The 25,887-nt window shown below is 50.0% G+C and overlaps 11 protein-coding genes across 11 annotated transcripts; 5 read left to right on the top strand and 6 right to left on the bottom strand.

Moving 5' to 3' along the window:
- On the bottom strand, positions 1-955 carry MGL_2071 (uncharacterized protein; the record flags this gene model as incomplete). Its single annotated transcript, XM_001731020.1, has 3 exons — positions 1-22; positions 72-117; positions 247-955. 3 exons carry the CDS (start codon positions 953-955, stop codon positions 1-3), a joined length of 777 nt encoding a protein of 258 aa, XP_001731072.1.
- A 710-nt stretch (positions 956-1,665) lies between these two features.
- Positions 1,666-2,073, top strand: MGL_2070 (uncharacterized protein; the record flags this gene model as incomplete). The annotated part of the gene is made up of 1 exon (XM_001731019.1): positions 1,666-2,073. One exon carries the CDS (start codon positions 1,666-1,668, stop codon positions 2,071-2,073), a length of 408 nt encoding a protein of 135 aa, XP_001731071.1.
- Positions 2,074-3,051: 978 nt separating this feature from the next.
- Positions 3,052-5,106, bottom strand: MGL_2069 (uncharacterized protein; the record flags this gene model as incomplete). Its single annotated transcript, XM_001731018.1, has 1 exon — positions 3,052-5,106. One exon carries the CDS (start codon positions 5,104-5,106, stop codon positions 3,052-3,054), a length of 2,055 nt encoding a protein of 684 aa, XP_001731070.1.
- Positions 5,107-5,608: 502 nt separating this feature from the next.
- On the top strand, positions 5,609-6,679 carry MGL_2068 (uncharacterized protein; the record flags this gene model as incomplete). The annotated part of the gene is made up of 1 exon (XM_001731017.1): positions 5,609-6,679. The coding sequence occupies one exon, from the start codon at positions 5,609-5,611 to the stop codon at positions 6,677-6,679; it is 1,071 nt and encodes a 356-aa protein (XP_001731069.1).
- Positions 6,680-7,147: 468 nt separating this feature from the next.
- MGL_2067 (uncharacterized protein) lies at positions 7,148-10,356 on the bottom strand (the record flags this gene model as incomplete). The annotated part of the gene is made up of 2 exons (XM_001731016.1): positions 7,148-9,969; positions 10,005-10,356. The coding sequence occupies 2 exons, from the start codon at positions 10,354-10,356 to the stop codon at positions 7,148-7,150; spliced, it is 3,174 nt and encodes a 1,057-aa protein (XP_001731068.1).
- Positions 10,357-10,677: 321 nt separating this feature from the next.
- On the top strand, positions 10,678-11,553 carry MGL_2066 (uncharacterized protein; the record flags this gene model as incomplete). Its single annotated transcript, XM_001731015.1, has 4 exons — positions 10,678-10,690; positions 10,714-10,925; positions 10,965-11,446; positions 11,496-11,553. 4 exons carry the CDS (start codon positions 10,678-10,680, stop codon positions 11,551-11,553), a joined length of 765 nt encoding a protein of 254 aa, XP_001731067.1.
- Positions 11,554-11,619: 66 nt separating this feature from the next.
- On the bottom strand, positions 11,620-12,927 carry MGL_2065 (uncharacterized protein; the record flags this gene model as incomplete). Its single annotated transcript, XM_001731014.1, has 1 exon — positions 11,620-12,927. The coding sequence occupies one exon, from the start codon at positions 12,925-12,927 to the stop codon at positions 11,620-11,622; it is 1,308 nt and encodes a 435-aa protein (XP_001731066.1).
- An 829-nt stretch (positions 12,928-13,756) lies between these two features.
- MGL_2064 (uncharacterized protein) lies at positions 13,757-14,440 on the bottom strand (the record flags this gene model as incomplete). The annotated part of the gene is made up of 1 exon (XM_001731013.1): positions 13,757-14,440. The coding sequence occupies one exon, from the start codon at positions 14,438-14,440 to the stop codon at positions 13,757-13,759; it is 684 nt and encodes a 227-aa protein (XP_001731065.1).
- A 1,227-nt stretch (positions 14,441-15,667) lies between these two features.
- MGL_2063 (uncharacterized protein) lies at positions 15,668-17,299 on the top strand (the record flags this gene model as incomplete). The annotated part of the gene is made up of 1 exon (XM_001731012.1): positions 15,668-17,299. One exon carries the CDS (start codon positions 15,668-15,670, stop codon positions 17,297-17,299), a length of 1,632 nt encoding a protein of 543 aa, XP_001731064.1.
- A 236-nt stretch (positions 17,300-17,535) lies between these two features.
- MGL_2062 (uncharacterized protein) lies at positions 17,536-18,840 on the bottom strand (the record flags this gene model as incomplete). Its single annotated transcript, XM_001731011.1, has 1 exon — positions 17,536-18,840. One exon carries the CDS (start codon positions 18,838-18,840, stop codon positions 17,536-17,538), a length of 1,305 nt encoding a protein of 434 aa, XP_001731063.1.
- Positions 18,841-22,198: 3,358 nt separating this feature from the next.
- Positions 22,199-25,860, top strand: MGL_2061 (uncharacterized protein; the record flags this gene model as incomplete). Its single annotated transcript, XM_001731010.1, has 5 exons — positions 22,199-22,226; positions 22,265-23,494; positions 23,524-25,286; positions 25,520-25,721; positions 25,775-25,860. The coding sequence occupies 5 exons, from the start codon at positions 22,199-22,201 to the stop codon at positions 25,858-25,860; spliced, it is 3,309 nt and encodes a 1,102-aa protein (XP_001731062.1).
- Positions 25,861-25,887: the final 27 nt, after the last annotated feature.

Below are 25,887 nucleotides of genomic sequence, written 5' to 3'. Positions count from 1 at the left end.
TCATGATGTGCTTGGCATAGCACTATGTACGAGTGCGTTAGCTCGAGTCCCGTCAGGCATAGTGCACGTACCTAATGATGTGGATGATATACTGGCGCTCGTCAATGAATGATTCGTCTGCGAGAAAAAAAATATGCGAAAGAATGAGTACAACAGAGAGAGAAGGCAGCGCCAATGAGAATGCAAGCACGTGTGTGAGTATGGCTGTAATGGGGGGTAAAGGGGGGTGGGCCATGGCTAGCATACCTGTGCGATCGGGAAGAAATCCTTGCAGAAACGTGAGTAAGCGGGACCGGTTGCGGCGGAGGATCGATTCGACAGCCGGCGTTTTTTTGGGATTTGCGACAAAAACTTTGAACACATGGAACGCTTCCAGCTGAATATGCTTGCTGCGGTCACGCAGCGCATTCATGATCCTCTTCAGATTCTCCTCATCTGACACGTAACGGATCATTGTTGCATAGTGCGCACGGTCGACAAGCAGCTCGCCTAAGAGCTTAAGCGATTGCCGTCGTGTCACATAGTTTTGTGAATCCAAGAGTTGGGTGTACATATGAAAGAAGCGGTCGTAGTGCATGTTCAGGAATTCAGCAGCGATGCTCCGGTGACATAGAAGTGCATCGCGCAAGTTCTTGAAGGCATCACAAGATATGCTGAAGGACGTCGTTTCGATGTACTGGGGAAATCTGTACAGGTCGTCCGAGTACAAGAACAGCTTCGCTAAAAGCTCGTACTGTAGCATTTCGTGCAAAATAATGCCCGTGTTGAGTGCGATGTCAGGCACATCGTAACCACGAATGGCCATGCGCAAGATCGCTGGATGGGTCCATACATACTCGACAGTCGGTCTCCTCGATCCAATGCTCCGCTGCAAGAGAGCCACGAAAATTTGAACAATGTCTTTGCGCGCTTCGAATTCCAAACGAGGCATGACAGTCAACAGACATTCCATCATGTGTAGCTGGTATGCTTCTTGTGCGAATTGTGCTACTTGTTCAGGCACAGGTTCACTCTCGCCCTCTCCGTACAAGACGAGTTTGGCCTGCTGCAGCTGCGAAGAGAGCTCATCGTAGATCTGTGCAAATGTCAGCCGTTTGTGGTTTCAGAATTCAGCAGATAGAGCAGCCTATCTGCCGAGACTTGGATGCAAGCATACCTTGCGTCGACTATCGCTGCTGGCCGAAACATCCATCAAGTGCCACAACGCGTCGGGCATCAAACACACGCCCATTCGATTGCACGTATCACACAGCGCACGCACGAGTTCTGCGGGCGTGCGCTGCTGCCTACCTTTCATGAGGAAGTTCATCGGGACGTCGCGCCCCAAGGGCTAAGTGCTTGGGAAGGCAACAACACACAACGATGGGCGTTCGCGTTGTGAGCTGATGTTCCTTCCTTCATGCATTGTTCGAGAGCCATGGACGTTCCTCCACAAACCGCACGTGGCTCGGACGTGCCACTTTGACTTGGTGCTCGTGTGCAATAAGAGGCTGAGAGTCAGATAGGCGAGAGAGCGAGAGCGTGGGATCCAACATCTTGAAGGAGGTTAGCTGCCTGGGTGGCTTTGGGCGCGCGTGCATTGTTTCTCAGTTGCCTGTGGAAGTAGATCTTTCTCGAAGCTTGTGAGGCTTGTGCAAATCGTCTCTGTGGCCTTCTTCCTCTGGCATGCCGCGCTTGAGCATAGCATGCGTCGCTGTGTTTACAGCTGGTGTTGTGTTCCGTATCTTTGCGTCGTGGATGAGCAGCTGGGGCGAGTTGCTCGTGGACCGAGTGGAACTGGCCACCGTTATGGACCGACTTGATTTGCTTCGTGAGCTGCAGACACTTCGGCACTCTGTGCGCGCGAATCCGCGTGACGTGTGGGCGTCTTTGAGTGTGCACCATTCACCATTGCTCCTGCTTCTTCCGCAAGCCTGGCTAATGGATCCAGTCCGGTCTGCAACTCTCTGGATCTTGTTGGATGTGGTTACAGCCGCATGTCTCGCACGCATTGCAAGTGTACTTCGATCGCGCATAAAGGACAAGTCAATTCTGAGCGTCTCGCTCACACCGACCCTCGTTGCTGCAAGGTAATGTGCACCAGCCCCATACAAGCGGCTTGAATCGATTCGTCGGGACTAACTCTCGTCTAGCTTCCTCATGAACCCATACGCAGTGGCATCCTGTGCTGCCAAGTCCATGAGTCAGCTTCGGGCCTGTTTGACCGTCCTAAGCTTACTGGGGGCTGTCCAAGGCCGTGTATGGACGCTATCTCTTACGCATGCTCTGAACAGTGTGCTGTTCATGACGCCGCTGATACTGACGCCTGTGCTAGCGTTACTTGGCTCAGATACCTATGCGGCCTTTGGCGCTTGGCGCTCTTCGTTTGGCATGCGACGAGTTGACGCTTGGTGGCAGTTTCTACGTGTATTTGTACGGCGCACTGTGGGAGCCGCGTGCATTTTTTTGCTTATGTCGTATCATCTCTCCGGCGATGCTAGCGGCACTTTCCTACGCAGCGTGTATGGAAGCCGGATTTTTGGCGATAATCTTGCACCGACGGTTGGCTTGTACTGGTACTTTTTCGTCGAGATGTTCTCACACTTCTTCGACTTTTTCCTCATGGTCGTCCAAATCTACATGTGGATGTTCATGGTGCCCGTGACGCTGAAGTATCGGAGTGATCTAATCTTTGCAGCAACAGTTCTTCTCGGCATCGTGAGCATTTTCCAGGCATATGCATGCTTGGGCGACACAGCCGTGTTTCTCGCCGTCTGGAGTCTCTCATACGGTCGCCTTGCTGACTACCTTCGATACCCCATGGTCTCGTTCATGCTCTTTGCATACTCGACCCTCTTTTTCCCTGCCTTTTACTACCTGTGGACATACACTGGATCAGCAAATGCCAATTTTTACTATGCAATCAACCTCGTACATGCATTGGGTATCGCGAGTGTTGTTCTCGACGGCGCCTGGGCCTGGGGTCGCGAGCACTGGGAATATACACGCCGCTCAGAGGTGCCGTCGTCGTCAACGTCGGATTCTACGAGCAAGCACGCTCATGAGCAGCAGCTACATGGGTCCACGACTCAGCGGCTCGTTCTGCTGCGATAGGGACCGTAGCGTCGCATACCAAGGATGCATTGATGGTATCCAGGTGTCGGGCGTCGGCGCACATCGATGTGTACGTACCCAAGTCTCTAGGGCTGTACTTGTGTCCAGCACGTGTTGATCTAGCGTGCGTCTTTCACGGCGGCATAGAAGTGCCGATGGATCTGACGCTCGGAGCTCTAACGTCTGTTTTGCATGGTGCGAGGACGTCTCTAGGAGCTCAAGTAGTGGCTCGATCCATTGGCTTTCTGAAAGCGTATCGGAATGCCAGCGAGCATAAGATGCCCAGAACAAGTTCAAGTCAAATGGTTCAGAAGACGTCACCAGATGAAGGCGGGCTTGGGAGCACCATGCAGGGCGTCTCAGCCACTTGAGTCGGCGCGAGAATGCGGCTTGCGCACGCGACAAATCCGGGCCAAATGTGCGGGCATACAGTATGGCATGTGCATAGCACAAGTCCCGCTGTGCTCGGGCTGAGTGTGCGTAGCACTGCCATGTGCTGCCGGGGCTGGCACTGCCTTTCCACTCGTTGTGAACCGCCCCGAGCGCAGAAGCCTCCTCAAATAGATGTGCCAGGACCCAGTACATGCAGGCTCGTTCCCTCACATCATATAGTTCGAGATCAAAGCCACTCCCGATCACTTGTTCCATGTGTACGAGGAGCATGTACTGGACAGGTGCAACCAGTGCGTCAGGAGGAACGGCGGGAAGCACAGCACACACACGTGGGTTCAGCGATGTGGCACTATCAAGTAGACTCATCCACACTGTGTATGCTTTGCCAAATGACCGTTTCTGACGTGAACGGTTCTGTACAAATATCGCAAGAGATTGGGCCACGCAAGAAGCGAGGCGCCCAAGGAAGCTGCCCAGCATCGACGACACTGTGCCCAACCCTGCAGAAGCACCGACGCTCGACAGCGACGACGATGATGAGGGTGCCTGATGCCATTCAAGACGAACCTGGAGATCCTGGACAGAGATAGGATGCCATGCCTCAATGAGACACGCAGCGAGGTGTTCGAGGTCGCGTGTACCCCCCATAGCCGTCGATCCATTCGCTAGAAGGGTAGGTATAAGCGAGCGAATCAATGGCTCAGGCGCGCCGTGGTCCTGCTGAAAGGACAAACTCATACACACAAGCAGCGACTGCCATGCTAGCACGTCATCCGATGCAAGAAGACGCAGGGGAATCGACATGTGCTTGGTCATGAGATTGTGCCAACCTGCACACACGTGCGCGACATCTGGCAATGCCACAGGCCTTAGAGGAAAATGGGAAGACAAGGCACGGCTGAGCGTCACATCAAAGTATGAATGCAGGTGGCGCGGTGCAGTCCGCATAGCGGTGTCTAAAATCGGGCACTGGGATTGCGCAATCGCATGCCATATTCGTAAGCACTCATCCAAGTGCATGCTGGCATCGAGACCGCTCGGTTCATCCGACGTCAATGATTCCACACACAAGAGCCAGTGCTGGCGAAAGAGGAGACGAAGACTAATGCACTCGGCAGCCGTTGGCTCCCCGACATGCGAGTACACACGTCGCACGCATTCATCAGCCTCACTGAGCTGAGCTGCGATGGTGCGAGGTTCGACCGCATCAGGAAAAGGGGTTCCGCCTGTCTCGCTGCAGTAGTCCTCCTGGTCCAGCACGTGGTGCCGGGCTAGCTCGTACCACTGAAGTGCGCAGGTCTTGACGACGGCTAACACGTACGCAGACAAAACGGAGTGGCTCCAGTGAACATAAGCTGAAGTGCCCGCCAATACGTGTTTGTGAAAAAACGTACATGTATACACCGTCTGCACGAGACTTGTGCCACGCAACCACTCAAGTTCACAGGCCAAGAGACGGTCCATGACCCAGCATACATCGCGCCACGTAAGCTCTGCGAAGTGCGATGCACCGGCTGCATCTGTAGGAAGTGGCTCAATACGCTCCTTTTCAGGAATCATCTCTTGCGGGTACGCCATCCCAGCGTCCATAACTGGGTCCATGACCTCCATGGCATTCATCAACGTCGCGAGTGAGTATTCATCGACATGGACGAATGAACCAGGTCCGAGTGCTTGTGTGTAGGCGTGAGCAAGCGAGCGAGCGAGCGAGCGAACGCAGCTTCATGACATACCTTGGCATGAAAGCCAAAAGGCTTGCGTCTGATCGGTCCAGCCGTCAGGCAACGCCGCTCTTCCTCCCTGCATGAGGCACTGCGTCGTCCCACTGTGCACTCTGTCAACCCCGTCTGGGGGGGAGGTGGGAAAGCTGCCTTGTCTTGTGCGGCCGGTGCCAAATCACCACGCCCGGATCTCGAGAATTCATGCGTGTCATTATGCGTCAATGAAAACGAGACCACGTGGACAGCCCAAGTCGATCGATGAGTGGACCCGATCGGACGCTGTGGCGGCTCCCACACTAAGCACGCTTGAGCTGTGTGCTTAGCAAGTAAAGTACACACGCCACCTTGGCTCTACTTTCGTGTGCCTGCTCCGCTTTATGGCCACCGACGCGTCAGTTTCGATGGATCGCAGCAAGAGTGGTCCTATGGCACCGCCATCTGCACGGTCTGCGAAGCACGTTGACAACGAAATTCATGAGCTTGCTTCGCCTAGTACCATCACAAACAAGGGCGGACGAAGACCATATGCACCCCAATGGCGTGTGTCACCACCTGGGTGTGTGACCAAGCCTCTCAGCCAAAAGGACATGCATGCATGGAAACTTGGTACTCACAATCCTTTGCGCCTAGAGCAAGAAGATGCGAGGACGAATCAGCATGTACCGTGCCGACGGCCAAGGCATTCGGACAGTCGCACATCAGACGAAGCAGCGGGCGTTGCGACTCACTATAACAAGCGGCAAGATGTCGGGCTGAAAGCAAGAGAGCTCTCACCGATCATTGCTTTGAAACGATTCAACAACTGGATCAAGTCGTCGATCATTTCACTACACACACCACGAGTAAAGGCTGGACCAGGGCGTCAAGGAATTCGCGTGTTGGACTTGGGCTGCGGGAAAGGCGGCGACTTGCGCAAGTGGTCACAGCACCGCATATCCGACATGGTCATGATTGACATTGCGGAAGTGTCGGTCCAACAGGCATCCATGCGATACAAAGAAGGGCGATACGCATGGCCTGCTCACTTTTATACGTGCGATGCATTCCGCACACCGCTTGATCAGGTCGTGCCTGCCGGCGTGCTAAGCCCCATGTTCGACGTGGTATCGATGCAGTTCTGCCTGCATTACGGCTGGGACTCCGAGGCCAGTGCACGAACGATGTTGTCGAACGTGGCGCGATGGTTACGGCCTGGCGGCAGCTTCATTGGAACCATACCCGATGACGATACCCTTTTTGGCCGTTTGCACGCGCTGGAAGACCCAGCCGCGCTCAAGTTCGGGAACGAGAACTACAGTGTAGAGTTTGACGAAAGGCTTGAACCAGGGGCAAAGCCGTTTGGCAACAAGTACTATTTCTGGCTCAACGACGCGGTGGATAATGTGCCGGAATACGTGGTGGATTGGGCCACCCTTGAAACGTGCGTTTGGCAGCGAAAAAATAAAGTACAGGCAACTAACATGGATGCTTAGGATTGCTAAAGAGGTAGGATTACACCTCGTGTACAAGGCTCGATTCGATCAGATTCTTAGTGACGGCTACCAGACACGATCACTGCGCGAGTTGCTGAACCGCATGAACGTCCTGGACCCGAATATGGCCGCTGCCGGCTATGTTGCTCCTGCTATGCCGACGAGTCTGTGGGATGTTTGCAGTATGTATGAACGAGCGTCTGTGGTGCAATGAACTGACCAAGTTCGACAGCGCTGTATGTTGGGTTTGCCTTTGAAAAGATCGTTGATGATGCCAACATGCCTGTGGAGGTGGAAGAGCGCAGCACATCTGGGCCAGAGGAGTTCGGTGAATTGCAGAACGAGCATGATGGCAAAGACGAGCACGAACTCTGAAGAGATTGTGCCAGCAACAGCGCTGTCCTCATGAAGAACTCCACCAACTGCACATAAACCGGATACCGAACACGGCTTCGCCATTCTCAGTCTTCATCCAATGATATCCATGCATCGCTCGCACAAAGTGTCGGGGGTCTGGCTCTGATATTTCCAACACCGAGGACACTTGGCCTGTTGCGATGCTTCTACGCGCACATCCACTTGTAGATCAGGCACGCGGCAAGTACGATGCCACGCACTTGGCGCAGGCGCAGAACGTTGCCAGGCGACTTCCTCCGTATATACATCCACGTGAGCGACGTGCATTAGATCTGCAAGCTCTGATCTGTGCTTGTGCAGCAGAGCACCCAGTGAGTCCTCAAGTACATATAAGGCCACGACTGTCTCAGCAGGGCCTTTGACGAGGTGCTCATCTTTGCAACGCGTGACAAGTGCAAATACCTCGGAGCGGATTCGTAGGACCCGCTGCATGCGCTGTTCAAGCGCAGGATCACACCAGTGCTCTTCGATGGTGTGCCAGCCCAGCTGGAAGAAGGATGGCATGCACGCAGCTTGCTCTGGCGTCGGATCGGACGTAGCACCACCACGGTACCAGTGAATATCTTCTGCTAGATGCGGCAAAATAGGTGCAAGAATGCTTGATATGGTTTGCAAGACTTGGTCCATGACAGCCAGGATCGGCAGCTGATCGTCACGTGCACCAGCATACATGGTGTCTTTGACAGCGTCGAAATACAGCGATGAGAGCGTCTTTGTGGCGAATTCAATCAGGCTGCGAGTCACAAACGCAAAGTCATACCGATCATACGCAGCACGGCATGTCGTCTCCAAGCGATGTAGCTCATGCATCACGTATCGGTCGAGCAGACTCAGGCGCAAATGACCCTTGCCGGCCGCTACGTTGGATGTGTCAAACGGTGGAAGTGAGCCAGGTGCATATCCCGACAGGTTGGCGAGTATGAATCGCGCGGTGCTGCGGAGCTTCCGCACCTCGTCAGTCACATGTTTCATTATCAACACACTGATCGGCGTGTCCTTCGTGTAGTCTGTTTTTGCTGCCCACCATCGGAGCACGTCTGCACCCAGGGGAGGAAAGTCCGTCGGTGCAGCAGGGTCGCCCTGCACAAAGGCTGCTGGGGCAATCACATTACCCAGTGACTTGGACATTTTGCGCCCCGCCTCATCAACGACGAAGCCATGCGTCACTAGATTGGCAAACGGCGCTGCGGCGCCTGCGCCACATGTCGACATGCGAGTGAGCAACGACGACTGGAACCAGCCGCGATGCTGATCTGAACCTTCCACATACACATCAGCACATGCATGCGAAGCACACAGTGGCTCTTGCAGTGCTCGCTGCAGAATCGCCCATGAACAGCCACTGTCGAACCATACGTCAAGGGTATCGCCTTTGATGTAGAACGACTTCCCTGGCTCGCGGAATGCAGGCGCGACAAACGTGTCGGCGTCAAGTGTCCACCATACGTCGGTCGTGCCATGCTCTGCCATGATGCGCAGGATGTGCTCAACATTGGTCGCATTGATCAACGGCTCGTGCGTGTCTGCATCATACACGACGGGAATCGGTACACCCCATGCTCGCTGTCTCGATATGCACCATTCCGACCGACGCGACACGAGACTCGTGAGCCGCTGACGCCCAGAGGCAGGTGTAAAGTGGACAGACTGCAAGGCAGCAAGAGCAGCAGCTTGACTCTGTCGCAGATCTGCAAACCACTGCGCCGTTGCTCGTGTGAGGATCGGTTGTTTCGTGCGCCAGTCGATGGGATAGCTGTGCGTATACGGCTGCTCACTCAGAAGAACATGGTGTCTCGACAGGAACTCTAGAATACGCTGTGTGCCACAAGACAAGGCGTCGAGCCCGTGCAGCTGCTTCAAGTCCGTCCGAATGATATCTGACAAACCCCACGCGTTGTTCACGACGAACCGACCGTAGTCGTCCACAGGCGACATGATGCCATGAGTACGCAGCCGGCCTGCGTCGCGCCATAGCTCATAGTCTTCTTGGCCATGCGCCGGAGCCATGTGCACAATACCTGTACCAGCGTCCGTGGTGACAAATGGCGCATCCATCACGAACCGCTGTTCACCAGGCATCATCCAGGCACACTCATACATCGAGCCGACCAACTGTGAGCCACGGACGACAGTTACATGTTCAAAAGGACCGAGCGTCCCAGCAGAACCATGGCGTTGCTCACCGATAGCGCCGCCGCTTAGTGGCACAGTCGCAAGTGAAGCAACCAAATCAGATGCAACGACAAGCAGCTCGCCGGACTCCTTGCGTCTTACAATCGAGTACATGGCATTGGCGTTCACCGCTAAAGCCATGTTGCCCAACAGAGACCAAGGCGTAGTTGTCCACACCGCCAAGTACATCGGCTCTTGCACACCAGAAAGGACAGGTGCCAATGCTGTACTAGGATGTAGCCGAAAGCGAAGGTATGTGCTCCGGCTCACATGTTTGTCATCGTACTCGATTTCTGCCTCAGCCAGTGCCGTGTGGGTAGATGGCGACCAGTACACGGGCCTGAACTGTTCGTAGATAAGACCACGTCCCACACACTGTGCAAAGAGGCGCAATTGCTCCAGTTCATAGGAAAAGTGCAGGGTGCGATAGGTATTTTCATCACTCCAGTCAGTCATGATGCCAAACTGCTGGAATTCGACACGTTGCTGGTCAATTTCGCGCAGAGCCACGCGCCGCGCTGCATTCCGAATATCGGTTGCTTTCAACTCCGATGCGGGGGTGCCACCCTGTTCAGCCACCGCCTTGATCTCTATAGGAAGACCGTGGCAATCCCAGCCGGGCATATAGTGCACGCGTCGACCTTGCAAGACCTGGAAGCGTAAGATTATATCTTTGATGATTTTGTTGAGTGCGTGTCCTGCTGTGTAAGCTGCATGCTGGTGCCGCACGACATACCCATATGTAAGTGGCCATTCGCATACGGAGGGCCGTCATGCAGGACAAAATCACGTTCATCAGCCTGCGGACGCAAGTGTTCCCGCTGCCACCGATACAAATTGGTCGTTGTGGCCAAACGAAAAAGAGGCTCCCGGTCTTTGGCAAATGCGCGCAATCCAAACGACGTCTGAGGAAGACGCAGTGTGTCCTGGTACGGATTTGCATCTTTGTTCTTATTACCACCCCTGCGCTTTTTTGCACAAACAATGCATCCTGCATGTAGATGCGCCAGCTGCTTGCGAGCAGGTGAGCATTGTGTGCGCCAGAGCCAAGAAGTCGACAGGCTACGTCCACTCTTGTTCAGCCGCATCCAACGACAGGCGACGTACAATAAGGGATGATGCACAAGTACAGGAGCTTCACACGAGTCAGGCACCAAAGTTTGTCAGCAAATCAAGAAAGGCAACGAGCCCTTCTCCCCTCCTGCCATTGTTGGGCGCTTCCGTTGTCAACACCCGCCGCCTTCATTGCACGTCCACCTCCTAGCGAAATTAGGACATTCGCGAAATGTGGAGGCAAGATCGGCACTCGTGGCCACATCGACTCGCCCATCCATCACACACTCGAGTAAGAGAAAACCGAAAACACCAGCACCCGCTTGAGAAAGAAAGGTTGCATAGCGCTCGACACTATGAGTGATTGGGGTACGTATTTATGACTCACAAAGAAAACGATGATAATGTTCAGCCCCAAGCGCCTGCTTTTGTCCCTCGTCGCCGCTTCGAAGATGAAGACTTGGAAGACGACGACGTGAAAGATGATTGGGAAGAGGAAGACGAAGAGCCCAAGCCTGCTCCCGCTCCTGCTCCTGAGCCAAAGAAGCGACTTTCTGTGAAGCAAAAGATTGCAGAGAAGGAGGCCATGAAGCAGAATAACACAGTAAGTTCAAATGCTCAAGTGGCTATTAACAAGTAACAGGGAAATGACTTTGATGATTGGGAGCTAGAACAGCCCCAAGAAAATGAAGACGAGCGTCGAAGACGCGAAAAAGAAGCACAAATACGCTCTGATCTGGACAATGCTGCAACCCTCCTTGGCAGCACCTCGCTTGACGCGAAAAAGGACAATCTTGCAGTAGACTCCCAGACTGTGTCCCTCTCTGATGCCAAGCCCAGCAGCAAAGAGGACTGGGAAGCGTTCGCCAAGTCTCTTTATGATAAACTTATTCTTCCCAAAGCAAGTCGCCCTGGCTTTGACAAGCACTTTTTCCCCAAGATGATCACACTCCTGACGACGAATGGTCTGCGTGACGTTGACATGCGCAAAGGTTCAACCAAGCTGCGTGAGCTCGCTGAGGCAAAGGTCAAGGCCGATAAAGACATGAAAAGGACTGGCGGTAACCTGCGCAACCTGCAAAATGCCAAGCCAAAACAGGTTGGCACAAGCAGCGCGAAAAATACGTACGTCATCACGAGCGATAGCAAATGCAACTTACTAACACGCTACCAGTTTCGACCTTAAAGCATACGGCGATGAAGCACTCGATGATGACCTTGACTTTATGTAGAAGTTCGGCTATCTACTTTGTGGAATGGCGAGGAGATAAGAACGTGTTACTAGAGTACAAACAGCATTAAGAGCTAATAAACATGTCCCGCAGAGAGCGAAGCATGTTCCATCCCCACAATTTGAGCGAGATAAGAAGGTTGTGCATGCTAGAAATTTGCGCCGATAGTGCCGAAGACATCTGAGGAGTACTAAGCATCGAGTCGGCTGCCAGCACGTGGGGCATTGACACGGGCAAAGCAAGAGCAGACGCTGGCAGCTCGCCATGGGGGCGCGTGTCTTGCAATTCGTCAATGTCCGTCACATCCATGCCATGGTGATCCAGGTACCAAGCATGCATCATGACACATTGTCTTGCATCTTCTAGGAGCCATCTGTACCAGCACAGTGTCAATGGCACTGTGGCAAGATGCCACAACGCGTGCGCATCCAAGAGTCGGAAAAGAGGTGGAAAGTCGAAGAGCTCCAGCGCAGGCGCAGCGAACGTAAGAATGACAAGTAGCTCGAGTTGTCGACGCGCAGATAGAGGGAGTGCGAACTGCGTCTGCTTCGAATCCGAGGCTGTCTCGGGCTTCACGGGAGCTTGTCGTCCCTGGTCGAACGAAAGTCTCACATACTCACGTAGGCGCAATATAAGTTGCGGCGCGTGTGCGTACACGATCCAAAGAATATTGTGTACAAATCCCACAAATAAGCAAGCCGCCATGTTGTATGTATAATCGAGCCGGCGGTGTGACAAAAGATACAGCACATGGACAACCCAAGTTCCTACGCATCCCATCAAGAGACGGCGGAAAACCAGCGAGCCGGGCTGAATTCGAAATATGCGACAGATCGCTAGAAACAGTCCAGACATGAGCATAGCTGCAGCAGAAAAGTAATCCCATCGCTCTGTCCACCAAAGATCACGCGCATGAAACACAGTGCTGGCAATCCAAGCCACAGAAGCCACAGTCGCATTTGCGACGTACACGCGCTTCAATGGAAACGTCGTTGGGAGCTTTTCAGGAAACATGCGGCTGATTGCATACACTTGTACCAGCAAGTTCGCGATCGAAAACAACACAGACATCGGCTCCTGCATGCCAAGGACTCGCAGTTGTGGCCATTTTCCAAAGAACTGGACAGTTCGCTTGTCGATAATCGGAAGGCGCTCAACTTCCAGCGCAATTTTTGCCTCAATAGAGCGACGAAACTCTAGATCAGTCATGGGTACGGGCGGTGGCATTGCCAGACGCGGCAGGCACTCGCCCGTGGCACTAAGAAACTTGTCATTCCCACACACGTCCGCCAGTCGAGCATCAGGACTCTGGTCCGCCTGGACCTGAAGCTGCCAATGTTCATTCAATAAAATCGCATGTGTACGATCTCTCATCGCCTCTTCTGTGATCTGCTGGTGAATTTTGGACACGCGCTTTTGTGCTTCATTCGTGATGCGATGCGTGCAATGATATTCACAATTCGACTCACAGTTCCAGCCCAACATCACAAGATACCATGGCAAAGGATCCGGTTGAACAATCGTGTCATCATTCACAGAAACAGGTCGATGATTGCGACATGTGTCTTGTTCGCATGACAACACACATCTGAAGAACTTGTTCGACTTGTCTCCAATCGACGCGCGGACACCTAGCGTCGAAAGCATGGCAAAAACCAACAAGTACTGCACGTACCAGCGCATCAGTATCATATCATAGGAAAGTGCAGATGCGTTACGATTGTTCTTGCCTTGTGGGCACGTCTGTATCTCTCCCGCTTGAGGCCTTGAATATACGCACTTGTGGAGCCCAATTTGTCTCAGTAGACTGTATGGACCACCAAGACGTCAAATGTGTGCGCGTGAATGTAAGATCACCTAATAAGGCATAAATATGTTCAGGTTTCTCAATGGTGCCTTGCCACAAATGCTTCGAATGGCATCGAATTTCATAATAAAATCTACGATAATCGGGCTAGGGCTTCTATCTGTGAGAGTATCGGGCGACGCTTGGGCTGAAGACACAGCAATGCCAACTAGTTTTGGTCTGTCAGACTTCGTGGTGAGCTGTCTGACTATCAGAGATGCTACGCAGGCAAGAAATCGAGATTTATCGTGCGTACATATATCCATTACGTAACTACATAATAGGGTATCAGCGAAAGGACTCAAAAGACACAGTCTTGTGTGCTATTGAGACAAGCTCGTTTCATAACGAGCTCCTTCATAGTGAGGGTTTGCTGCCCGCAGAGGACCACGACATAGCTGGCATGCCATATGGGTCCTGCGCGGTAGGAAGCACGTGATTCTTTCGCGCCTGTGCAGCAACGAGACGCTCAGCCTGGGTCCCGTGGCGTTCGCCATTCTTCGCATCTTTACGAAGAGCGTACATGACGGTCATAGGCCTGTTCAGTAGGAACTGGTTGTTTAGCGACTCTATAGCGCCATCCGCTGATTCAAACGAATCAAAAGACACAAATCCGTAATTTTTTGATTCGTTTGTTGTTGGATCACGAGCTATTCTCGGTGCTCCGAGAATACCACCAAACGTAGCGAACGTATCGTACAGGAGTCGTTCATCCACGCCAGAATCGAGGTTGCCCACAAACAGATTTGCGCCAATATCTACCACCTGTTTTTCATTTGAAGACATATTTACGCGAATGGGTTTACCATACAGCTTAATACCATTCATGATTCGACAGGCATACTCAGCATCAGATTCTGTGCAATATTCCGCAAATGCATACCCTTGATGCATCTGAGATATGCGATCTTTCGGAAGATAAATATGCGCCACAGGACCTACTTGAAGCATGAGCTCCCAAATAATCTCATCCGTCACACGTTCGTCTAAATTGCCAACGTAGCAGGTGGCTTCTTGGTTTCGCTCCAAGTTCCGCGACATGGTGTGCTGCCCCTACCATTGTTCAGATAGTTCCAAAACTGGGCCTTCCCATGTGGATCTTTGCTGACTAAAATTGATTTTCTCTCTACTTCCTTCGTCATCATTTTACATTTTTTCTTCTCCTTGAACAATATCCAAGAAGGTATGTCCAATTCAACCCGAGCAACCTGAGACTTATTCTCAGACATAAAAGTTCGAGCCCGGATTGCACACCGTACCGTGGTCTCGCGTTCCCGTCTTCGATAGTCAAAACCTTGTCCTTCTAGGACGGGCAGTCGTTTTCAATACCCTAGGGCTTCCTCGTGCCTGCCGCTCTCCTTTTAGGATGAGCGACGGTACGAGTTGAGGGCCTAAGGTTTTGAGGAAGACTGGGTCGCTTGTCCAATGCTGGCTTCGGTCGCCTCGCCTTGAAAGAGTGCGAGCTAGGGCACTGCACCGAAATTTTTCATTGCTTATTGTGAGAAAATAAGTCAGGTATGTTGCAAAAAAAAAAAAAGTCCAGTGCATGGTCCTGTTTAGGCTTTATGAAGCGCAACTATGAAAGGAGTCTTTCTTGCTATGATGTGGAATAGTGTCGCCCCAAACTGCAAATCCATTGCTGATTGACCATCGAAGTACAGCCAAACAATTATCTTCATCGCTGAGCTAGGAAGGGCATTCTCTAATAGGACCATGAACTGGATTTACGCGTCGGAGTAAAATCTAACATTCGAAGCAGATCGTTAGTAAGCGCTATGAAGTTGCCTACCATAATTTACTGTATTTCTAACGGCTGTTTGTATAGCGACTTCTCATTGGATGTTCTTTTCCGTTATGTGCACTTGTCTCCGCATTTGTTTTGAGCGAAAACTCTCGGTACGAGGCACAAGTAGCACCCCATTCCAGCCAGTTTCGTAATTTCCAGCTAACGAAAGTTTCGTTTCTTGACGTTTAAATACCTCGTAACTCATTGCCTCTATTTATTTTCATGATAACCCCTTAATTGAGGGAATAAGAAATGTTAAAAGCACGCAAAGTACACGCATGTAAGTATTCCTGACTTATAATTGGCGTAAGTTCCGGTTTTGGGGGATTTTGCAATCCAATTGAGGCGAACGCCAGCGCGAAGGACACGGTACCAAACAGGTACATGTGCAATAAAACGTAGACTATCGCAGATTCAGAGCACTGCTCTTTCACATTCGATACTCAAGGCACGCCTTGTCTGTGCCTTACAAGGCCACAACGATGCGCCTCAATCATATTGTACATGGAGCACCTGTGGGTTATACCACCTATGCAATAGGTGGTCTAGCCTCTATGGGTGGATTCCTATTCGGTTGGGATACTGGTCAAATTGCCGATCTTCTAATCATGGATGACTATCGCAACCGATTTGCGCAGCATGACGTACCTGGTCAACCTAAAGAGTGGAACACATGGATTCGAGGTCTACTGGTCAGTCTGTTGAGTGCTGGTGCCGTCTTCGGTGCCCTCGTAGGTGCTCCTATTTCTGACAAATTAGGTCGAAGACTCTCGGTCACATTAGGATGTATTCTTTACATGGTTGGACTGATTATTCAAATCTCTTCTGATCATGGCTGGCCGCAGATGGCTGTTGGACGAATTTTCGATGGCCTTGCGATTGGATGGCTCAGCTCAGCTATTCCTTTGTACCAATCAGAGATAGTGCCTCGCCAAGTGCGTGGCGCTGTCGTGGGAACGTATCAGCTGTTCATTACGCTTGGTATTCTTATGTCGTACTGTGCATGTTACGGTACACACAGTTACAGTGATTCCGGACAGTGGCGCGTGCCTATGGGGATCGGCTTTGCATGGGGCTTGTTATTGGGATCTTGTATTCTTCTATGTCCTGAAAGTCCGCGATGGTTAGGTAAAAGAGGCCAATTTGATAAAACCAAACGTGTGCTAGCACTCATGCGAGGCGTGGATGAAAACGACGCGTATCTGAATAATGAATTCGAAGAAATCAAGCAGGAAGTAATCAAGGAGGCTGAGCTAGAGGAGAGCGGCACTTGGCTCGACTGTTTCAGCTTCAAACAGAAAGCACTATACCGCACCTTTCTCGGAATGTATCTGCAAATGGGGCAACAACTCACAGGTGCGAATTACTTTTTCTACTATGGTGCAACAATTTTCCGTAAAGTCGATCTGATGGATACCGAGACAGACAATTCGTACATCTCTCAAATTATTTTGGGTGCTGTCAATTTTGTTACAACATTTCCTGGACTGTATGCACTCGACAAATTGGGTCGTCGAACGTGTTTGATGACCGGAGCAGCTTGGATGACAATTTGGCTCATTGTCTTCGCGACGACTGGTGTGGCGGACAGTAATGGCGACGAAATTAAGCATAAGTCGACTTCTATTCTTATGATTTGCTCAGCGTGTTTCTTCATTCTAGGTTTTGCAAGTACGTGGGGCCCAGGTGTATGGTCTTCGATCGCAGAATCAGCCGTGCCCACCTTACGTGCTAGACAGATGGCCTTGGCTACAATGAGTAACTGGATATGGAACTTCAACCTTGCCTTTTTTACCTCTCCCATCACTGATGATATCCATTATGCTTACGGCTACGTTTTCGTTGGATGTTGTGCGGCATCGTTCTTGGTGGTCTACTTCTTTGTGTACGAAACATCGAACCTTGATTTGGAAGCAATTCAAGACATGTTCGGCGACCCGTCTGTCAAGCCATGGAACTCGCACAAGTGGGTGCCCGCTGGATGTACAACTCGCAGCGATGCCAAGCATGATATTGAACATACTAAACCGGAAAATGATGAATTTTTAACCCCGGATCAAAGTGAACTCCGCACTGGTGATGAAGTACCTATTGAAACAGGCGAGCCAGCATAAAATAGCGTAATTTAAATCAGCTACAGAATGCACGCTGATGTGTTTGTACCAACCACCATTTATCGGCTAACCTGAATAGCTTCAAGCACGCTTAAGAGAAAGCGAAGTGCAGAATATTTGCTTACCATCACCTAATCTATTGTCTATTTAGAACTCCCGCTTGCAATAATAAAAAAACAAATAAATAATAATAATAACATGTGCGCCCATATCGAAAAGAATAACATACAGATTACTCAATTTATTAAAGCATAACGCCGATGAGCTCCAGGACATATGCTTGAGTACCCTGAACCATCTTGATTGAATGAGGGCACCGCATGAGGTGAAGATTGAGACTCAAGGGATTTGAAAGGTTTCAACGATGGGACCTTTCGGAGATCGCGTCGGCCCAAGAATCCATCAATACCTTCACGATACACCAGGTCCCGGGAGATGGGTCTTGTTGAAGTAGGATGTGTCAGAAGACGCCCACCATTTGAAGAAGAATGAACCGACTTTCGTTCCTCCGGTAGTCGTTCGCTAGCTAGACGCCGAGCTTCATAGGATAGTGGACGAGATTGAAAAGAATGATAACTTTCAATGTTCGATGAACGATTATATTTCACATCAAGGTCATCTCGATCGTAGCGCGTGGCCAGATGCGGGAGAAACGTTGGCTTCCTGACTTCAGGTTTTAGAGCAGCCGCATCTAAGGTACCTGCTGAGAGTGGCTTAGTGTGACCAAAGTCTGTATTGCGTTCTCGAAAATCGAGAGACGGCGAAACATAAGGACGGTCGTTGTACCTTTGTTCAGCAGATAAGGGAGACCAGTCCGAATGGCTAGTAGAGTGAGGATCCAGAGAGCGAACTGGAAGATTCGAAAGACTCTCACGACTACGATCCAACATACTTGGAAGCAATAGACCCTTTTCAGAGTCAACTGTTGAGAGAAACGCAGAGTAGCGAAGTGGGTTTGAATCCTTGCCAATTTTGGAATGATGGAAAGGTAAATCGGTAGAATTGTGCGGAGCCTTCGAAGCCGTTGACGACGGGTAAAAAGCAGGTTCTGGTGATAGACTTGGCAAGGGCTTAAGGTATGGCCGACCACGGTGCCGCTCCATTGAAGAAAACGAATTCTTGAGTGGAGTCATCAGAGGAGGAATTAGACCCGACCCGAGAAATGAATCCAAGTTGGTATGACCGGACCTCCCATACCCTCCAGCAAAAATGTAGGGCGGAGAAACTCGTCCGGTTAACGACGGATAGCCGTAAGACTGGACAGGATGTGATAGACGTGTACGATTCATGTTAGACACGTTGGACCCGTTTGTAGTTGAGGATGCTAAGGTGACATGATCTGAATGACGGTGTGCGCCCAGCGTTGGGCTCTTGGGCATGTAAGACTCATGAACAGGAAAATCGGGCCCATAGATGCGACGCTTGGGCTTAGCAGCTTCCTCCATTTCATGACCCAGTGCACCTTTACGCTTCTTATTGCTATCACTTGAAATGTCATGCTCAGTTACCAGCTTATGAGACCTGGATGATGACGATGACATGTTCGCATGCAATTCGGCCAACTTTGCCAAAAGCTGCTCATTCTGTTCGGGCTTGTCCTCATGAACTGTCTGGCAATGCTGTCGGAGGTTATCAAGCCGAGAGAAAGACTTGAGACAATGACACTGAAAAGGACGCTCTCCTGTGTGCTTCCTAATATGACGAGCTAGGTGCTCACTCCTAGTGAAAACCATGCGACAGTCGCCAAAACCTTGACATTGGAACATGGCTGAGCCGTTCGTTCCTCCTTTGTTGGTGCGGGAACCGACAGCCATTTGTGAGCCTGAGCCTTTTGTCCTCCCCATGGTATCATGGACTACAGTGCGGATACAGGTGTTGCTTCCCGTCAAATAATCAGGAACAATGAGGAGGTTTGAAATACAGTCCTCCTTGCTCACCCTGTAGTTGTGCCTGGCCGCAAAAAGTCAATTAGAGGCGAATTTCCCCGCGTCAAGCTGATAAGAGGGGCTAACGTTCCTATCGTCAATTCAAGCACGCTGATTGGAAGGAAGTACGTAATGACACACCACTAAAGCCCGCTGCGGGCTGCTGAACACCAGGGATCTTCCGTTAGATGATCACATATATGCATACATGTCAATCTGCAATTGACATGATTGGCTATTAAAGGATTTTTTTCTAGCCCTCGATTAACATATGCAGCATAAATGGCAGGCGGATAAAATTAGTATTGCCTATGATTCTAAAAATACAAGAAATGTGAGCGTGTAAACAAGCCAAGAACCCACGGAAATGCGTGTGCACGTAAGCTTTTGTCCGAAATTTGACCCACGCCCGCGCCCTGTTTGCCCTCAGATTTCCGCTTATGTCATTCCATCAGAAATACATGAATATACCATGCATAATGCTGACTCGGTGTGACACAAGGTTAGCAAATTAGAATCTATATCGTCACAATTGCTTCCAATCTAAGAACAATCTGTCATCCGGTTCGCTGCATGTTATTGTGGCACAGTCGATCGGCGCTGCGTTTGCGCATAGTGCGTTGAATCCTCCACTCAGGTATGCACCAGTGACTAGTCCGTGCGAACGCTTTGGGGTCAGTAAGAGTTTGCCACTCTAAGGGTGTGGCTTAAGTACATACAAACTGCGGTCTAAATTATGCCACCGATTGTAGCACTTAGCCAAACACTACGGGTGTCTCATATCAAAGAAAGCTAGCTGATTGCGGGCTTGTCTCTTCACCCATAGGACCGCCTTCTTGTCTCAAACAGGCGATGGTTACATTTTACGCTTGGCTGGTTCAGGTACGAAGATGGCATCTGGATTGCAGGTAAACTTTCAAATCGCCTCGCCGTCTCCAAACACGAAACGCTACAGCAGTTCAAACACAACTCATATTAACACTTCATACAAGCCGAAACCATCGTCTTTTCTATCTGGCGAGATGGGGGCCGACGTGTGTGCTATTATGGTATGCTATATATGGTTCGCCGAATCCTTTGCGCTACAAAGAGACTATGAAAACGATTTTCGGGTGCATGACTCTGTCAGCAACCATGATTCCGCTGTTACGAAAGGAAGACGAGGTATGCATCGCTCGACTGCCTCTAGTGGGCAAGCGGGTGTCCACGACTTCATCAATCCTAGTCGTGTCCAGTTATGTCCCACCGACAAGTTTATTTCCTTTGTCACCAGGGTTTTGACCACAACACAAGTCTCGGACTCCGTCATTAAGCTGTGTTTATACTACATCTACCGGCTCAAAGTTCGACACAACGGTCTTCAAGGCAAAACGGGGAGTGAATACCGCCTTTTTCTTACTTCTTTGATCATGGCTAATAAGTTTCTCGACGACTATACATTTACCAATAAGACCTGGGCCGAGATCTCCAATATATCTTTGCACGAAATCACAAAAATGGAGGCGCAGCTTTTTTTGGGCATTGACAATAATGCAAGCGTCAGTCTAGCCACTTACAATTGGTGGTGTTGCACGTTGGACATGTTAAAGCAAAAACGTGACATTGACGCGCAATGGCTCAAATGGCAGGAATGTGCGCCATCAGCATATCCCTCTTCTCCAATAAGTATGACATGTTCTGCAAGTTCGTCACCTGCCACGACTCCGCTCCTTACCCCACAAAATGTGTCTTTTAGACATCCGCATCTTCCAAAATTGCAGATGCCCTCGGAATTACAATGCTCAAATAATCGGAAACGAAGCTTGCCTACTGATCCCTCTGACTTGGATGAAGTTGGTCGTACCCGCTACTGTCCTAATGCGCGCACATACCTGCATCCATCCCCATACGCGACTTCTCAGTGCGTTGGTCAGCCAACGGTGGCTTTTTCATCGCCGATAACTAATGCCTTTCCATGGCAGGGCTTTAGTCAAGCCGAATCGAATACAGGAACATTTGAAGGCGACATAATGAAACGACAAAGTGCATCGCCAACAACTCTTCTCAAACCATCTATGAATTACGGCCCTGTACAATGTCACAGCGCATTGGGATCAATGCATCCCAACGAATCGATGCCAATAATGAATGTTAGAAGCAACGTGTACGGGAACGTTTACAACTTTCCGCTGCGGGAATCTGAACTCTGTTGGCCAATGAGTTCTTGGTCGCCTCCTTGTGGAAATCATGGTTTATCATCGTCACCTCTCCATTTAGAGTATTACCAGGTTGCAGCAGGGTATTCGTATGGAATTCCAGCCATAATGACCGTGCCCCCCACAAGCTCTCAAGTATTAAATACACACCTTCCTTTGCCCTCAAATCCATCGTTTGTCAATCTAGGACATATGATACCTCACGGTCTTCAAGTTCCCGCTCACATGACTTCAGATATAAACCAAGTGATGCCCTCATCACTTCAGTGGCCGTTAACATCATATTCTGATCGAGGGTATGATCTCTCGACAGTGGGAAAGACCTGACTCAGACACAACGAAACAGCCACTCAAAATAATCAGATTTCATGTTTTTTTTTGTTTTTTTTTCGTCTATTCCGTCACTTCTCCAGATGGTATTTTATTCACGCGTATGACGAACTTTTGTTGCTTCTGTACGATCAGGAGCTGTTAAACATGTAAATACAGACGCATAGTTAAGCAATTTATACAGACTACTAGAATCGATGAGGTGCGTAACTTCTTTAACGCATGAAGGAAATGCCTGCACCGTCGACAGAACGGAAGCAAGGTGCGCTGCTAAAAGCGGTTAGCAGCATAGGGGTTTAGAGGCTTGGTAGAAGACACTACTTACGGCATCTGGTATTGGTCCAGCACGTGGCTGATCAACAACGTCATGAGCAGTGTGGAGGCTTTGGACACAGACATGAACGATGACGACGCACAAGAATATGGCGAGTTCAAGTCGCCTCACCATAATGGGGGGAATGCAAGTCCGAATCAACGGTATGCTTTTAAGATATGAGGCATGGCTAACAATAAAGATTTTATTTATATATCGCCACCTTGGGCCATTGGCTCAGGTGAGCCGTATCTCATCGCTCGTGTAATGAACTTTATCCAGAAAGAGGACGAGGAGAGATGCCCAACGAAGCATGTGCGCGTTAATCTTTTTCTCCGAATGAGAGATCTCACACATCGACCGAACAATGATCCAAGGATGCTTGTTGCTACAATGCATGCCGATGTATTTCCTGTGTCGACAATACGAGGTAAATGTCGTGTCAAGCACCGAGACCTAATAAGTAATGGCTCGCCTCCAGAAATAGCTGCATGGAAACGCCGTGAAGACCATTTTTATTATCATCAACTCTTTGACAGGTATATTCATCGCTTCTATGAGGTCGTTCCAACATGGAAGTTGAAGAATGCGCCTGACCAAGTCCTACGCGTACTTCGAGAAAGATACTCCTTTATTGTCGCCGAAATGACCATTGCGACTGAGCTTTGCGATGCGCTAAGAGGATGCTCTGTTTGTCATGAATGGGCTCCGACAGCCGAATCAGTTCGCTGCGACACTTGTCGCAAGTTCTTCCATATGCGCTGTCTTTCTCCTCCTCTTGCATCAAAACCTGCGAAAGGTTACAGTTGGAATTGTGCTCCCTGCGCTAAGCAGCACGATGAAATGGTTGAAGAAGAGGGCGTGGGTGGCGGTGGTTTAGATGCGCCTGGGTCCAATATGGATTCACTAGGGCCCCGATCAACACAGCCTACAAGGCGCAAACGAAATCGGTCCCATATTTTGGGGGACGTGTATGAACCTGTAAGCGAAATGGTTTTATCAAATCCTATCGATCGCGATGGGCTTCGATGCTTTCAGGGGTGGCCTTACCGCTATTTCGGCGAACACACATCTGCAATGGACGTGCTTGATTCCCACGATTCCATTTATCCTCGCGCAGTAACGCGGCAAGGACCAAAGTTTCAAGCAGTTGTCCCGTCTTGGGAATCACAACAGCACCAAAACCAGGGACGTCAAACATCAGCAATGGATTTGTCAAACACGCGAACAAATAATTCTGAAAAAGCCGCTACGATGAGAGGAAAAAGTCGCTCTAAGTCAAAGCATGTGCGCTCTACGGAAACACATGCAATGGATGTTGATCAGGTCGGTACTTTTTATGAGACTACAAATGATGCTTGTATGCAGCGTGGATCTGATCAAAGTATACAAGTAATTTCTATACCCCCTCCAGATCATGATTGGCAAAAAGGTATGTCAAAAAGTTCATCTAACTCAAAGTGGATCACTACTTGGCGAATGTGTCGTCACCTCGATCTCATGTCATGAGAGAATCACACGTATTTATTGATCGAGCATTGGCACTTCTGTATGCGAACCAGTTTGATTTTGAAAAAGCTAAGCACCAGTTCGCGCAAAGTCGAGACAGTGACTTTGGTGTATACCCATTGACAAGTAAAGAAGTGCAAATTTTGCAAAAAACGATCATTGAAAATTCAGGGGACTTGATTCATTTGAAACGTGCACTGCCAGGACGGACGCCGTCGGAAATTGTACAAGGCGTCTACTCGTGGAAACTACAGCGTCTAAAAGACCGATGGGAAGGGAAAGAACGCATGAAAATCACGCTTCGCGGCGCGCAACCTCATACAGACCCAGCTCAGCGTGAATCGTCTCCTGCACTCTCTGTCCTTTCATTCGAGGACGCGCAAGAGCCCAAAGCACCTACTCGCATAATGTGTGCATTTTGCTCAATTTCCGCAAGTGCAATTTGGTATAAGAGTCCTATTTACACCTCGGGACAAGGACTATGTGTTTATTGTGGCCAATATTGGCGCAAGTATGCTGCTGAAACGGCTAATGTATATATAACTGAGAAAAAGCGGCAAGCGGCTCTCGAACATGGATCGGAAGAAGCTGGTTTAGGTGTAATAGTGCCGAAAGTCACGCAGACCGTACCTAAGGTCATGCCTGCTGCATCGTTGCCATCAAGACCAGTGGAAACGAGCAAGTGTGTTATTTGTCGCCGTCTAGAACCGAAAAGGCTTTTACTAAGTTGTGCGCAGTGTGGTTTGGCAGGTCATCAGGGATGCATTGGTTTCGAAGATGCTGATATTGAAAAGAATGAATGGCTCTGTGATCTGTGCGAGAACGACAGAGATCCAATGTCGTCCATCCTGCCTTTTTGCGTACTATGCGGAGAAACGCCATCATCACGGACTTTGTCTACATCGATTCGCACGCGCAAACCGTACTTCAATGAGTCTGATGGAAAAGGAGATACAGCCTTGGATGTGTACAAACCGACAGAGTGCAATCATTGGTCCCACTTACTCTGTGCTTTGTGGATCCCGGAAGTTCTATTCGCGAACACTACGACCATGCAACCTGTGGAAGGAGCAGGTGCGCTACCCGCATGGAGATATGATATGAGATGTTCGCTATGCGATCAAGTGAAAGGAGCATGTGTCAAATGCGCGGAGCCGACGTGTCGTACGCATTTTCATGTGTCCTGCGCATACTTGGCGCAGCCATCTTGCATGATGGCCTTTGAAATTTTTCCCGTCAAGACATCCAGGCGTGAGTCCGTCCATACCCTCACGTTCAAGTCAGAATCAGGACACATGTGTGCACAAATCTGGTGTAAAGATCATTTGGCTGCGGCGAAGTCAAAGAAGACCTACGAATATCATGAAATTGATCCTAAGCTCAAGTTGACCGCAATGCAGGCGTATGTCAAGACACACAAACAAGTTGTCACGGGCTCTCACCGAAACATGGCCCTCGTCGAATCTACACATGCACTTTTGCGCCGTGCGAAAAAACTCGACATTATCCAACAAGTTTGTGGCGGAGCCGGCGGATACGTGAAGAATGGAAACCTTGTTCCTATGCACAGGGAAGATCACACACTCAAAGATGAGATGGAGACGGACGCTCCTAGTGACAATACAACTTTACCATCAGATGACAAGTCAGTATCCTGTGCAAACTGTCATACTGACTGGTCTCCACTCTGGTGGTCTATTCCTAGCACGGATAATGTGTGTTGCACTATGTGCCGTCCTGTCGTTTTGGAAAACGAAGCTGTCTGATACAAATAGCAGAATGATTGGAAAGACAGCGTTTGTGCTATAAGAATCTTGAGTACGAATCAATAGTTAAGCTCTTAACTCGAACTAAGAAAAATCAGGGAAAACTCCGACATTCTAAACCATAGCTACTTGAAGGTTGTAATGTAACGTCGCGACAACATTAAAATTCTTAACAATTGCAGAATAAATTTTATCTGTGCAGCCATGACAACACATCGCTCCACAAGTTCATTACGAGCATAGTGTATCACGTGTATGATATATTTTATCACGTGCATCTATTGAGCGGCAGATCGGCTGGCGCGGAGAGTGACATTGTCGCCCATCACGAGGCCTTTTCTTCGACTCGTTACCTCGACGGCATCAGCCATGTCTCATTGCAAGGTATGTGGCGGAGACAATGACAGGATGAGGAATATCACGACTAACAATAATAGTACGAGCACCCTCGTCACGGCTCGCTTGGTTTCCTTCCTCGCAAGCGCGCCGCGAGCCATCGCGGCAAGGTCAAGTCCTTCCCTAAGGACGACCCTAAGAAGCCAGTTCACCT

The sequence above is a fragment of the Malassezia globosa genome (genome assembly GCF_000181695.2).
Source record: "Malassezia globosa CBS 7966 chromosome Unknown mgl_sf_4.1, whole genome shotgun sequence".
In the NCBI taxonomy this organism is placed as follows: domain Eukaryota; kingdom Fungi; phylum Basidiomycota; class Malasseziomycetes; order Malasseziales; family Malasseziaceae; genus Malassezia; species Malassezia globosa.
The sequence above is the reverse complement of the archived record's forward strand: the minus strand, read 5'-3'. Positions and strand labels throughout refer to the sequence as shown.